Source organism: Hemiscyllium ocellatum, chromosome 42 (assembly GCF_020745735.1).
Source record: "Hemiscyllium ocellatum isolate sHemOce1 chromosome 42, sHemOce1.pat.X.cur, whole genome shotgun sequence".
NCBI classification, from domain to species: Eukaryota; Metazoa; Chordata; class Chondrichthyes; order Orectolobiformes; family Hemiscylliidae; genus Hemiscyllium; species Hemiscyllium ocellatum.
The window spans coordinates 13,547,073-13,561,493 of record NC_083442.1 but is presented as its reverse complement, the minus strand read 5'-3'; the positions used below and the strand labels follow the sequence as shown (position 1 = coordinate 13,561,493).

The window sequence follows — 14,421 nt, the reverse complement described above, 5'->3', positions numbered from 1 at the left end:
CACCTAGATTCTTGCACACTCTTGCAATGACTTGGGGAGTAGAAAAGACTCCATGCATATTTAAATCTGTTCTTCCCAAAATTGAGAGAGAAGGGCTGTTAAATTTAAATGGCATTTGAAAAATATAAAATATTCGACTCTACACTGGTGAACTGCATGCATGAACATCCCACTTTCTTATCCCTCAAGATTACCCTTTCATCTTGAAAAGGGTGCTGAATGGCTTGGGGAAAGTAGTATTATTCAGACATGACAATACTGCCATCTGCAGCAGGCAAGCAGAACTATGTGAAGCAAAACATCATACAACAGTTTCAGGGACTTCTGTGCAAAACATTTTGATCCATAGAAACAACAAAAAAATATTGGGCATGATTACAAATACAGTACCTCTATAAAGCAGTGACAGGACCCACTATTGCTTAGGAGGGAAGTGGCAGCAACACAATTTATTTTCTGTACATGAAAAAAATTGTCCCTTTGAGACACTGGGAAAAAGCAACTAAAAATGTAGTTAGCAGAACAAGGGCATTCTACCAAAAGCAAACTGTAATTTATTTTATACATGTAACTGTCTGAGTTAGTTATGTAAAAGTACATTTCTATGTCCTATATATTGATCCAGCCTTTACATCAACGCATTGGCCATAAGGATTTCTGTGCCTGTCTATATTGCACTATTGCAGCAAGTATTTCTGATCCAGCTGCAGTTATGGATCAATGCAGACTCTGAAGAGCAGCACTGGCGAGCACAGGAACAGAAAAAGCCTGGTGAAGAGACTCTGTCCTCTTTTCATACCATCACATGCTGTATTCAGCTACATTTTGAAGGTCTCAAGCTTTAGTGGTGAACGGCTGAATGGGCGAGTAGGTCAGGCAGTGGTGGTGGTGGGGAGGTGCTGTCAGTTTTGGGAGGTCATGCATATGTCACCAAGCCTCTGATGCTCAGCCATAATCATGGAAAATCCCAGGCAAAATTAACCAGCCCACCAGAAGTGTCAATATCCATGACAATTTCAGTGTGTGTATGCACATCAGGACCAATGTTCCCTCTAAGGTGTGTGGCCGCTTGCAAGTGCCACTTACATACATGCCAATACAGTACATAGCTTCTGTTTAAGAAGCTGTTACCATGCACATCCCTTGGGGATCTGGGCACCAGCAAGAAAATTTAGAGGGAACATTGAGCAAGACTATCACAATTAAACAGCAATTAAATCCATATTTTACTGCTCCGAATCTAGGAAGATTTGGACCATTTACAAACTTTTCAGTGACACATTGACATATCCCCAGGTACTTACTGTAAATGAATGATCATTTATTCAGGAAAGGGGAATCCACAATGACCTATGCTGAAAAGGCATTATCAGGATAACATTATTAAGTTCTAGCGAGAAGCCTTAAAGTCAGAGAGATGTACAGCACAGAAATAGACTCTTCAGTCCAAATCATCCATGCTGACCAGATATCCTAAATTAATCAAGTCCCATTTGCCAGCACTATGCCCATATCCCTCTAAACCTTTCCAATTCATGTACCCATCCAGATACCTTTTAAAATGTTGTAATTGCACCAGCCTCAAACTCTTCCTCTGGCAGCTCATTCCATACATGCACCGTCCTCTGTGTGAAAAAGGTTGCCCCTTAGGTCTCTTTTATATCTTTTCCCTCTCACCCGAAACCTATGCCTTCTAGTACTGGACTCCCCCACCACAGGGAAAAGACTTTGTCTATTTGTCCCATCCATGCCCCTCATGATGTTATAAACCTCTATAAGGTCACCCCTCAGCCTCTGACGCTCCAGGGAAAATAAGCCCACCCTATTCAGCCTCTTGCTGTAACTCAAATCCTCCAACCCTGGCAACATCCTCATAAATACTTTCTGAACCCATTCAAGTTTCACAACATCTTTCCGATAGGAGGGAGACCAGAATTGCACGCAATATTCCAAAAGTGGCCTAACCAATGTCTTGTACAGGTGCAACATGACCTCCCAACTCCTATACTCAATGTTGTGACCAATACAGGAAAGCATACTAAACGCCTTCTTCACTATCCTATCTACCCGAGACTCCACTTGCAAGGAATTACATACTTGTATTCCAAGGTCTCTTTGCTCAGCAACACTCCCCAGGACCTTACCATTAAGTGTATAAATCTTACCAGGATTTGCCTTTCCAAAATAAAGCACCTCACATTTATCTAAATTAAACACCGTTAACAACTCTTCGAGTCTATTGGCCCACATGATTAAGATCCTGTCCACTACACCTCCAATTTTGGGGTCATCTGCAAATTTATTAACTATACCTCCTATGCTCACATCCAAACCATTTACATAAATGAAGGAAAGCTGTGGACCTAACACCGATCCTTGTTGCACACCACTGATTACAGGCCTCCAGTCTGAAACAGCAACCTGCCACCACCACCCTCTGGCTTCTACCTTTGAGCCAGTTCTGCATCCAATTGGCTAGTTCTCCCTGCATTCGATGAGCCCCAACCTTGCTTACAAGTCTACCATGAGGAATCTTGTCAAATGCCTTACGGAGGTCCATATGGATCACATCCACTGCTCTGTCCTCACCATGCCTCTTTGTTACTTCTGCATAAACCTCAACCAAGTTAGTGACATATAGCTTCCCACACAAAAAGCCATGCTGACTATATCTGATCAGTCCTTGCCTTTCTAAACTCACATTGGTGGGCGGCACGGTGGCACAGTGGTTAGCACTGCTGCCTCACAGCGCCAGAGACCCGGGTTCAATTCCCACCTCAGGCGACTGACTGTGTGGAATTTGCACGTTCTCCCCATGTCTGTGTGGGTTTCCTCCGGGTGCTCCAGTTTCCTCCCACAGTCACAAAGATGTGCGGGTCAGGTGAATTGGCCATGCTAAATTGCCCATAGTGTTAGGTAAAGGGTAATGTAGGGGTATGGGTGGGTTGCGCTTTGGCGGGTCGCGCTTTGGCGGGTCGGTGTGGACTTGTTGGGCCGAAGGGCCTGTTTCCACATTAAGTAATCTAATCTAATCTAAATCCTGTCCTTCAGGATTCCCACCAACAACTTGCCCACCACTGATGTCAGACTCACTGTTCTATAGTTCCCTGGCTTTTCCTTAACACCTTTCCTAAATAATGGCACCATGTTAGCCAACCCCCTAGTCTTCCGGCACCTCACCTCTGACTAATGATAATCCAAATATTTCCAAGGATAATCCAACTACTTCCCTCACTACCTACAGAGTTCTTGGGTACAACTGATCAGGTCCTGGGGAAATATCCACAGCTTTGTGTTTTAAGAACCCTTCAGGCACCTGTACAACTGTAATATGTACATTTTTCAAGATGCCCCTATTTATTTCCTGACATTGTTACTGCCATGTTGTCTCCACAGTAACACTGATGCAAAACACTCTTTTAGCATCTCCCCCATCTCCTGCAGTTCCACACATAGGCTGCCTTGCTGATTTTTGAGGGGCCCTATTCTCTCCCTAGTTACCCTTTTGGTTTTACAAACAGGGTGCTCCAGTTTCCTCCCACAGTCTAAAGATGTCCCGGTTAGGTGAATTGGCAATGCTAAAATTGCCCAGTGTTAGTTGTATTAGTCAGGAGTAAATATAGGGTAAGGGAATGAGTCTTGGTGGGTTACTCTTCCGAGGGTCAGTGTGGATTTTTTGGGCCAAAAGGCCTATTTCCATACTGTAAGGAATCTAATCTAATCTAAAACAAAACCTCAATTTCTCTAGTTATCCAGCATTCCCTACACCTATCAGCCTTGCCTTCGATTCTGACAGGAATATATTGTCTCTGGACGCTCATTATCTAATTTTCCAGACATCCCTTTATCTGCAAACATCTGCACCCAATCAATTTTTGAAAGATCTTGCCTAATAGCATCAAAACTGGCCTTCCTCCTATTTAGAACTTCAACTTTTAGATCAGGTCTATCTTTTTCCATCACTATTTTAAAACTAATAGAGTTATGATCATTGGCCCGAAAGTGCTCCCCCACTGACACCTCAGTCACATGCCCTGCCTTATTTCCAAAGAGTAGGTCAAATTTTGCACCTTCTCTCATACATACATCCACAAAATGTTCTTGTACACACAAAAAATTCTTGTCCATTCAAGCCCTTAACACTAAAATTATGCTTGGAAAGTTAAAATCCTCTACCATTATCACCCTATTATTCTTACAGATAACAGATCTCTTAACAAATTTGTTTCTGAATTTCTTGCTAACTATTCGGGGTTCTATAATACAACCCCAATAAAGTAATCATTCCTTTCTTATTTCTCGGTTCAACCCAAATAACTTCCCTGGATGTATTCCCAGGAATATCCAAAGTACAGTCGTAATGTTACCTCTTATCAAAAATGCCACTCCCCTCTTTTGCTCCTCTTTCTGTCCTTCCTGTGGCATTTGTATCCTGGAACATCCCCGAGCCACATTTCTGTAATTGCTATGATACACCAGCCTCATGTTCCTAACCATGCCTTACGTTCATCTGCCTTCCCTGTTTAGCCTCTTGCTTTGAGGTAAATTGAACTGCATTTATTTCACTCTCTGCTTTGTTCCTGCCTGTCCTGACTGTTTGTCTTGCTCCTTTTTCCTACAGTACCAGTGTCAAGATTGATCCCTTGCTTCACTATCTCCCTGGGTCCCAACCGCCCACCTTACCAGTTTAATTCCTCTTCAGCAGCTCTAGCAAATCTCCCTACTAGTATATTAGTCCCCTTCCAATGCAAGTGCAATCTGTCCTTCACATACAGGTCACCTCTACCCCAGAAGTGATTCCAACAATCCAAAAATGAGAACCTTTCACCCTTGCACCAGCTCCTCAGCCAAACATTCATCTGCTCTATCCTCCTTTCCTTACCCTCACTAGCTCCAAGCACCTGGAGTAATCCGGATATGATTATCCTCAAGCATCTCCTTTTTAAATTCCTGCCTAACCTTCTATTTAGAATCTCATCCTTTTCTGTGTAATTAGTTTCACTGCTGGTCCCACTCTCCTTTGAGAGTATCCTGCATTCTCTCCGAGATATTCTTGATCCCGGGACCGGGAGGCAACACATCATTCTGATTTCTCACTGTCAGCCATACAAACATCTGCTGTGCCTCTGCCTAGAGTCCCTTATCTCAATCAATTACTTGGAACGTGATCCTCATAAGCCATTCTCGATATAAAGAAGTTGGCTGGCCATGCTACGTTCCCCTGAGAGTCCATCGCCCCTTATATGTTCCAAACAGAATACTTGTTGGAGATGCGGATAGCTGCACAAGACTCCTGTACTACCTGTCTCCCTCTCCTACCTGATTATATTGGATATCCATCACACCCCCTAGCTCCTGTAAATTCCTCATTGCCTCTAACTGCCACTCTAATCAATCCATGCAAGTTGGTAGGATTTGCAACCAAACACATTTACTGTAGAGAGGATCATCAGTAACATGGAAATTCTCCCTAATCTCCCACATCCGACAGGAAGAGTATATCAATGTACTAAAGGCCATCTTTGCACCTTAACAATCTACAGAAAATAGCAGTCTTACTGCTCTAAAAGATACTGCTCCAGGTTAACTCAGTCCCTATGTTTTATATTTTTAAAATTTAATCAAGAGACAGATCTCAATAAAACATCTAACTAAAAAGAACCCACTATTTAAAAGAAAGACAGCAAGGTTACACTGAAAACCCTTGAACTCTTCTGTTCCTGTGTGAAGAGCTCTCCCATACATATTCCTCCAAGGCCAGCTGTGAAATTCACTGTTTGTTCTTTTTTTTGACACTCCGATGTGCAGAAATACTTGAACTCAAATAGCAAAGGCAGTAGCTGTGCAGATTCACTGCTGAGTCAGATGGAGATTTCTCTCTCTCTTATTGACCATGTGGTGGTCACTTCCTCCTTTTAAAAGTGCCGTTGTTTTGATCATTTTCCCCTCCAAAAGTTCCAAAACAATGCAACCGCAGATAGAATAATAATTACTGCTCCTCGAATTCAAGGAAATCACCTCCAACCTGATACCTGAAAAAAGCAGCTCTTACAGCCTCAATTTTTTCCCATCGTTCACCTTGGATTACCCAGAATCCTTTTTGTTGAACATTGTCTTTTCTTCTGACAGAAAGTAGCTTCTCTTAGCATTATCTGGGCATCAGCTTATTGGTGGGATCTTGCTTTGCACAACTGGCTTCCAGATGCTGTAGTGCTCAACCACAAACAACTGGACAATAAGTTGTGCAAGAAAAAAGAGGGTGCATTTACATAATCTCAGGACACTCCAAAGTGCTTTCCTGTCAATGAAAAACTCTTTGACGCGTGGTTACTATTGTAATTGTAGGAAGCACAACCTATCATGCATGACCATATTCAATTTTAGGGTTTTGCCCCTTGCCCTGAACTTTACTACCAGAGGTTTTAACCCACTAGGACATTTTTCATTGTGAACCAGAAACTCCCAGCTCCTGTACAGGTGTCACTTTATTAACCCTGCAACTGGGGAAGATGAATGCATGGGCCAATGAGCTAACCAGATGGAGAGAAGCTCTCACCTCACTTGCCCTTCCTGAATCTCTGAAGAGTCTGACTGGGCTTTAATTCCCCAGCATTAGCAATGGTATTCTTCAGGCCCAGGTTTTGTTGACTGATTTAACAGTTGACACAGCCTTGGTTCATTTATATAGACATAAAGTTAAAAATTGCACAATACCAGGTTATAGTCCAACAGGTTTGTTTGGAGGTACAAGCTTTCAGAGTGCTGCTCCTTTGTCAGATAGCTCTGAAAGCTTGTACTTCCAAATAAACCTGTTGGACTATAACCTGGCACTGTGTGATTTTTAACTTGTCCACCCCAGTCCAACATCTGCATCTCGGCATCTTATACAGATGTACAAATTTCCATTAAGATCAATGTGCAGGGATTAGGACAGGGAGCCCCACCTTATTTTTCCATATTTGCCTCGGGATTATGCAGCAACCCTATTGCTGAAGCTTGACCCAATTCTTGATCACTATGCTGCAATCAGTGCCTTGTCTTGGTGAATAACTCAGAATATTTCCAACCTGGTTTGCGTAGCGTTTCGGAAGCTTCTTCTTTGCCACCTCAACTTCCATTTCATCATGCTCCTCTTGTTCCTCCTCACTGTCTTCTCCTGTCCAGTCATCTTCAGCCAGACGCCTTGCATGGTTAACATAATTCAGTCGCTGTCTTTTGATGCAGAAGCACAAAGAAAAATTGAGGTCAGTACAGCACTATGTCGTGTATGCTTAAATACAGCACAATGTAGAGAATCTGCAGTGTCCTTTTCACAACCTCTGGACATTCCAAAGCTCTTTGCAAACAATAAAGCACTTTTGAAGTGAAGTGAAGCCGCTGTTGTAAATTAGGAAACATAGCAGTAAGTTTGCACACAGAAAACTCTCACAAACAACAACCTGACAATGACCTGTTAAAACGAAGTGATAGATAAACATTTGCCAATAAAAAGGATGAAATCTTTTGCCCTTTTTAGAAGTAATGCAGTGGGATATTTCATGTTGAGGGCAGATGGGCATCCGTTTAATGGTGCATGCAAAGGATGGCTCTTCAGACAATATTGCTCCTTTTTAGTACTTCAAAAGTAACAAAATGCGGCTGAAGGATATATTCCCAAAATATCAGCTCGACAGAAACTAGCCAGCAGCATTATAATATTAAAAAAAAACTGGAAATCTGAAACAAAAACAAGGTGCTAGAGAAACTCAGCAGATCTGGCAACAGAGAGAAACAGAGTTAACATTTCGTATCCAGTGACCCTTCTTCAGTCAATTCTCTCGCGGTTTTTATTTTTAAACCATTGTGACAATGCCTGGCCTCTATCATTTGAGAGATCTTGTTTGGTACAAATTGGCTGCCTCCATTTTTAAATTACAATAATTCTCACTGGATGCATTGCATTGGCTGAAAAGCACTTTGGAACATCATGAGGTTGTGAAGCTGCTTTACAGGTGTAAGCCCTTCTTTTTGATGAAGGGCAGTATAAAATAAACCTTTTGCCACCAGAGAAAAACAACAGGAAGTCGCTGCCATGCGCTGCAGAACCAACTGATTCATAATCATTTACAGTGGCAATATCTCAGTTAAAATGCAAGTTGCAGCATTTTTGAGCGATGGTCTTCTTTGGTTATAAATGCAGGTCTTGTCTTCTAAAACCCTTGTACAGGTATTCAATAAATTTAGATTGCTACCTCCATAACATTCCACATAGATTTGTATTTCCCCAGAAGAAGCATAATTTGTTTTTCAAGAACAAAAAGTACAATCAGAGGCAGAAGGTCCTCTTTAATCAAACAACAAAGACCTGCTTTTCTTGTTTTCATGGTTGACTATACTTCGAAATGGCAAAAACTGATTCAGCAAACAAAACCTCAGTGAAATAGTGTCTTTAATATAATCCCAAGAGTCTACACAAATATTATGAAACAAAACATAGTATTGATCTGTATGGCTCAGTGCTAAGGAGAAAGTGAGGACTGCAGATGCTGGAGATTAGAGCTGAAAGTGTGTTGCTGGAAAAGCACAGCAGGTCAGACAGCATCCAAGAAGCAGGAGAATCGACGTTTCGGGCATGAACCCTTCTTCAGGAATCAGATTCCTGAAGAAGGGCTCATGCCAGAAACGTCGATTCTCCTGCTCCTTGGATGCTGCCTGACCTGCTGTGCTTTTCCAGCAACACATTTTCAGGTCAATACTAAGGCCAGAATTAGAGGAGCAAAGTCAGCTCCAAGAATTGTTGAGCTGGAGGCGACTACAGAGAAAAAGGAACACAAGACAACGGATGGACTGAAAATAAAGATGAGAACTTTAGAACAAATACATTGTTTGATTCTGAATCAAATTACCCCCAATTTGCTATGCTTTAGAACTTGAGCAGTGGTTTTGGATGAGCTCCAGTAAACAGGAGGGTAGAATGTGGGACGCCAGCCAGCAGGATATAAAAACAGTCAAAAACAAATACAACAAAATTGAGGACAAAAGTTTCAGATTTTTGAGGCCAGATTGCAGTCAAGGAATATTCACTATCAAAACATAAGCTACTCCAGATTTGTGAATTATGCTACTCAATGTTAATTTTGTCTCCACCATGTATTTTCTAGTTGCCAGAGTTAGTGTTGCATTAGCAACAAACTAGTTATAAAGGGCACAGGAAGTGGGGAAAAAAGATGGCATATCCCAGTGGATAAATCCTCAAAATATTCCACAATTTGTATCAATCTAGTTGCTTTTCTTCATTCTAATGACTTACGATTTTTGGTTCTCCAGAAGTTTCCGCCTACGCTCTGCCTGCTCCTGTGTGTTGGATTTGAGTTTGTATTGGGCGAGACGTGGATGTGGAGCAGCAATGCTGTTGAGATCCTGAGAGACTGTAAAGCTGGTGGACAATGTCTGACTTAATTCGTCCATAATGATCCCTGTAAAAGCAGAAAAAAGTCCCACCATATTATTTTGGAGGTCAGCAATGAAGACGATCGCTTCTGGCCAATATCTATCCCTTAATCAACATCAGTTAAAAAAAAAGATGATCTGTTCATGACCACATTTGCTGTATGAAGTCCACGCAGTGTGTAAGTTGCTTGTTGTGCTTCTTAAATAAAACAGGTCATAAGTATCAAAAGGGCTGTGAAAGATTTTCTTGGACTGGGAGGATGGTGTGATTGGGTGGGGTGCTGTACAGAGAGCTGTACAGCATAGAAACCAAGCCTTCGGCTCAACCCATCCATGCCGACCAGACATCCTAACCTAATCTAGTCCTATTTTTCAGCACTTGGCCCATATCCCTCTAAACCCTTCCTATTCATATACCAGCCGCCACCACTTCCTCTGGCAGCTCATTCCATATACGTACCAGCCTTTTAGTTGCCTTTTTTTTCCATTCGTTCATTGGATGAGGATGTCGCTGGCTTATTACCCATCCCTAATTGCCCAGAGGACAGTTAAGAGTCAACTACATTGCTGGGAGTCTGGAGAAACATGGACGCTAAACCAGATAAGGATAGCAGTTTCCTTCCCTGAAGGCCATTTAAAATCTTTCCTCTCTCATCTTAAACCTCTGCCCTCTAGTTCTGGACTCCCCCATCCCAGGGAAAAGACCTTGTCTATTTATCCTATCCATGCCACTCATGATTTTATAAACCTATCCATCAGCCTCCGACACACCTGGGAAAACAGCCCCAGCCTATTCAACCTCTCCTATAGCTCAAATCCTCCAACCCTGGCAACATCCTTGTAAATCTTTTCTGAACCCTTTCAAGTTTCACATCTTTCCGATAGGAAGGAGACCAGAATTGCACGCAATATTCCAACAGAGGCCTAACCAATGACCTGTACAGCCACAAGATGATCTGGAGCATCAGAGGCCGAGGGGTAACCTTATAGAGGTTTACAAAATTATGAGGGGCATGAATAGGAGAAATAGACAAAGTCTTTTCCTTGGGGTCAGGGAGTCCAGAACTAGACAGCATAAGTTTAGGGTGAGAGGGGAAAGATATAAAAGAGACCTCGGGGCAACATTTTCACGCAGAGGGTGGTACGTGTATGGAATGAATTGCCAGAGGATGTGACGGAGGCTGGTACAATTGCAACATTTAAGAGGCATTTGGATGGGTATATGAATAGCAAGGGTTTGGAGGGATATGGGCCAGGTGCTGGCAGGTGGGACTAGATTGGGTTGGGATATCTGGTTGGCATGGACAGGTTGGACCTAACGGTCTGCTTCCATGCTGTACATCTCTATGACCTCCCAACTCCTGTACTCAATACTCTGACCAATAAAGGAAAGCATACCAAACATTATCTTCACTGGGCAAAAGTGAGAACTGCAGATGCTAGATTAGAATGGTGCTGGAAAAGCACAGCAGGTCAGGCAGCATCTGAGGAGCAGGAAAATCGACATTTCGGGCAAAAGCCCTTCATCAGGAGCCTCCAGGTTGGAGAGATAAATGGAGGGGGGGGTGAGGTGGGGCTGCGGGAAAGGCAGCAAAGATTACAATAGGTGAATGGGGGTGGGGATGAGGTGCGGATAGGTGGAAAGGAAGATTGGCAGGTAGAACAGGACTGAGTTGGAAGCATGGAACTGGGATAAGGTTGGGGGGGGGGGGGTGGGAAATGAGGAAATTAGTGAAGTCCACATTGATGCCCTGGGGTTGAAGTGTTCCAAGATGGAAGATGAGGCATTCTTCCTCCGGCGTCAGGTGGTCAGGGAGCAGTGGTGAAGGAGACCCAGGACCTGCATGTCCTCGGCAGAGTGGGAGGGAGAGTTGAAATGTTGGGCCACAGGGCGGTTGGGTTGATTGGTGCGGGTGTCCCAGAGATGTTCCCTGAAGCGCTCTGCTAGGGGGCATTCAGTCTCCCCAATGTAGAGGAGACCGCATTGGGAGCAACGGATACAATAAATGACATTGGTGGATGTGCAGGTGAAACTTTGATGGATATGGAAGACTCCTTTGTGCCGTGGATGGAGGTGAGGAAGGAGGTGTGGGCACAGGTTTTGCAATTCCTGCGGTGGCAGGGGAAGGTGCCAGGATGTGAGGGTGGGTTGTTGGGGGGGGGTGTGGACCTGACCAGGTGGTCACGAAGGGAACGGTCTTTGCGGAAAGCAGAAAGTGGTGGGGAGAGAAATATATCCCTGGCAGTGGGTCCGTTTGTGAGTGGCAGAAATGTTGGCGGATGATGTGGTTTATGCGATGGTTGGTAGGGTGGAAAGTGAGGACCGGGGAGGGTTCTGTTCTTGTTACAGTTGGAGCGGTGGGGTTTGAGGGCAGAGGGGTGGGATGTGGATGGCATTGGAGGGCATCTTCAATCACGTAGGAAGGGAAATTGTGATCTCGAAAGGAGAAGGCCATCTGGTGTTTTCTGTGGTGCAACCGGTCCTCCTGGGAGCAGATATGGCGGAGGCGAAGGAATTGGGAATACGGGATGGCATTTTCGCAGTAGATAAGCTGGGAAGAGGTGTAATCAAGGTAGCTGTGGAAGTCGGTGGGTTTGTAAAAAAAAAGTCAGTGTTGAGTCAGTTGTAATTAATGGAGATCAGAGGTCAGGAAGGGGAGGGAGGTGTCAGAGACGGTCCAGATGAATTTAAGGTCGGGATGGAATGTGTTGGTGAAGTTGATGAACTGCTCAAACTCCTCACGGGAGCACGAGGTGGTGCCAATGCAGTCATCAATGTAGCAGGGGAAAGAGGTGGGGAGTGGTGCCGGTGTAATTACGGAAGACGGACTGTTCTACGTAACTGACAAAGAGACAGGCTTAGCTGGGGCCCATACGGCTACCCCTTTGGTCTGGAGGAAGTGGGAGGATTCTTCACAATCCAATCTACCTGCAACTCCAGTTTCAAGGAGCTATGAACCTACACTCCAAGGTCTCTTTGTTCAGCAACACTCCCTAGCACCTTACCATTAACTGTATAAGTCCTGCTAAGATTTGCTTTCCCAAAATACAGCACCTTGCATTTATTTGAATTAAATTCCATCTGCCACTCCTCAGCCCATTGGCCCATCTGGTCCAGATCCTGTTGTAATCTGAGGTAACCCTCTTCACTGTCCACTACACTTCCAATTTTGGTGTCACTAGCAAACTTACTAACTGTACCTCATGCTCGCATCCAAATAATTTATATTACTGTACATCGTATGGTTGAGAATGGTATGGTTGGGGGGTAGAGGAGGAGATAGTTTGATTGAGGTGAGGCAGGTGGGGGGGTGATGGTTTTGTCAGAGGGGGACAGGTGGGAGGTGGGGGGGGTGAGGCAGGAGATGGTTTTGTCAGGGGGCAGGTGGGGGGGTAGATAGTTTTGTCAGGGGGGCAAGTGGGGGGGTGGTGGGGAATAGTTTTGTCAGGAGGGCAGGGGTGGTGGTGGTTTTGTCAGGGGGGAGGGTGGGTGATGGTTGTGTCGGGGGGACAGGTGGAGGACGGTTATGCCGGGGGGGGGGGCAGTGGTGGATGGCTTTGTCGGGGGGTTGGTGATGGAGGTTTTGTCGGGGCGGAGGTGGGGGCTAGTTTTGTCAGGGGGGCAGGTGGGGGGGGATGGTTTTGCCGGGGGGGGGGGGGTTGGTTTTGTCAGGGGGAGGCAGATGGGGGGATGGTTTTATCGAGGGGAATCAGGTGAGGGTGGTCTTGTTGGGGGGGGGCAGGTGGGGGGGATGTTTTGTCGGGGGGGGGGGGGCTATCCTGTGCCTCCCAAAGCCACTCCCGGACAGGAGTGTGAGGAGGGTCTGACCGGACGTGGGTGTGGAGGTTGGAGCCGGCAGGGCCTGAGGCCTGAGGGAGTGAACATGGAAGTTACAGCCTGGAAACACATTAAACTGGAAAAAAACAACTTTTTATCCCGGTCATTGGTTAAACTTTACATCGAGCGGAGAGCTCCTGCTAAAATAAATAAACCGGAAGCCTGTCCATTCTAACTACCTTGAGCTGTTCGGCCCCGAGTCGAGTTTTTTCCTCAAGGGCCACACTCGGCGCCTCGTGACCGGACTCCCTGCTGCAGGTGGCCAACCAAACCTCTCACAGCGCCTCACTCCGCACAGACGGACAACGGGGCCGACCACCGTCTTTCCCGGAATGTCCAAACCCAACCTGTTCGACACATGGTCGCAAGTCACACCAGTTTATACTCCAACAGGTTTCATTTGAAATCCCAACCTTTCGACGTGCTGCTCCTTCGTCAGGTGACACATGACATTGGAGTGTGAATTGCAATTGCTAGTTGTCAGGGGAGAGGGCAGTGTGAGAGAGAGAAAATAATCACTTCTCAAAAATGAAAACAACAGCACACGGATTGAAAATAAACCAACTGCTCATGCCATGTATTGTCCTGCCAAAAAATATTTTTGCAGTTCTGAAGAGAGACCACAGGACCTGAAACTTTAACTCTGCTTTCTTTCCATAGATGCTACCAGACTTACTGAGATTTTCCAGCAATTAATGATTTTGTTTCTGATTTCCAGCGTCTGCAATTCATTGGGCGTAATTATTGTATTTTTGCAGTTATTTCTTTCAACCAACAGACTTCATCTTTGTCAGAGCAATTTACTGCAGATGCTAGAATCTACTGAAAACAAAAAATGCTGAAAGTCACAGCATCTGTGGAGAGAGGAGAAAGTGAGGACTGCAGATGCTGGAGATCGTTGCTGAAAAAGCGCAGCAGGTCAGGCAGCATCCAAGGAGCAGAAGAATCGACGTTTCGGGCATGAGCCCTTCTTCAGGAATGAGGAAAGTGTGTCCAGCAGGCTAAGGTAAAAGGTAGGGAGGAGGGACTTGGGGGAGGGGCGTTGGAAATGCGATAGGTGGAAGATTTTCTTCCTGACCTCTCTGCCCCCACCCCAGCCTATCACCCTCACCTCAACCTCCTTCCACCTGTCCCATTTCCAACACCCCTCCCCC

General features: G+C 44.8%; 1 protein-coding gene across 3 annotated transcripts in view; it reads right to left on the bottom strand.

Moving 5' to 3' along the window:
- The window catches only part of snupn (snurportin 1), a 45,729-nt gene extending 32,027 nt beyond the window's left edge, over positions 1-13,702 (bottom strand). For all 3 annotated transcript variants that reach the window (XM_060853627.1, XM_060853629.1, XM_060853630.1), the window contains exons 1-3: positions 13,447-13,702; positions 9,290-9,455; positions 7,068-7,212 (exon numbers count right to left, since the gene is read on the bottom strand). In XM_060853627.1, the coding sequence (XP_060709610.1) occupies positions 7,068-7,212; positions 9,290-9,447 (303 nt within the window). In that variant the 5' untranslated portion in view covers positions 9,448-9,455; positions 13,447-13,702. The remainder of the gene's footprint in view (positions 1-7,067; positions 7,213-9,289; positions 9,456-13,446) is intronic.
- Positions 13,703-14,421: the final 719 nt, after the last annotated feature.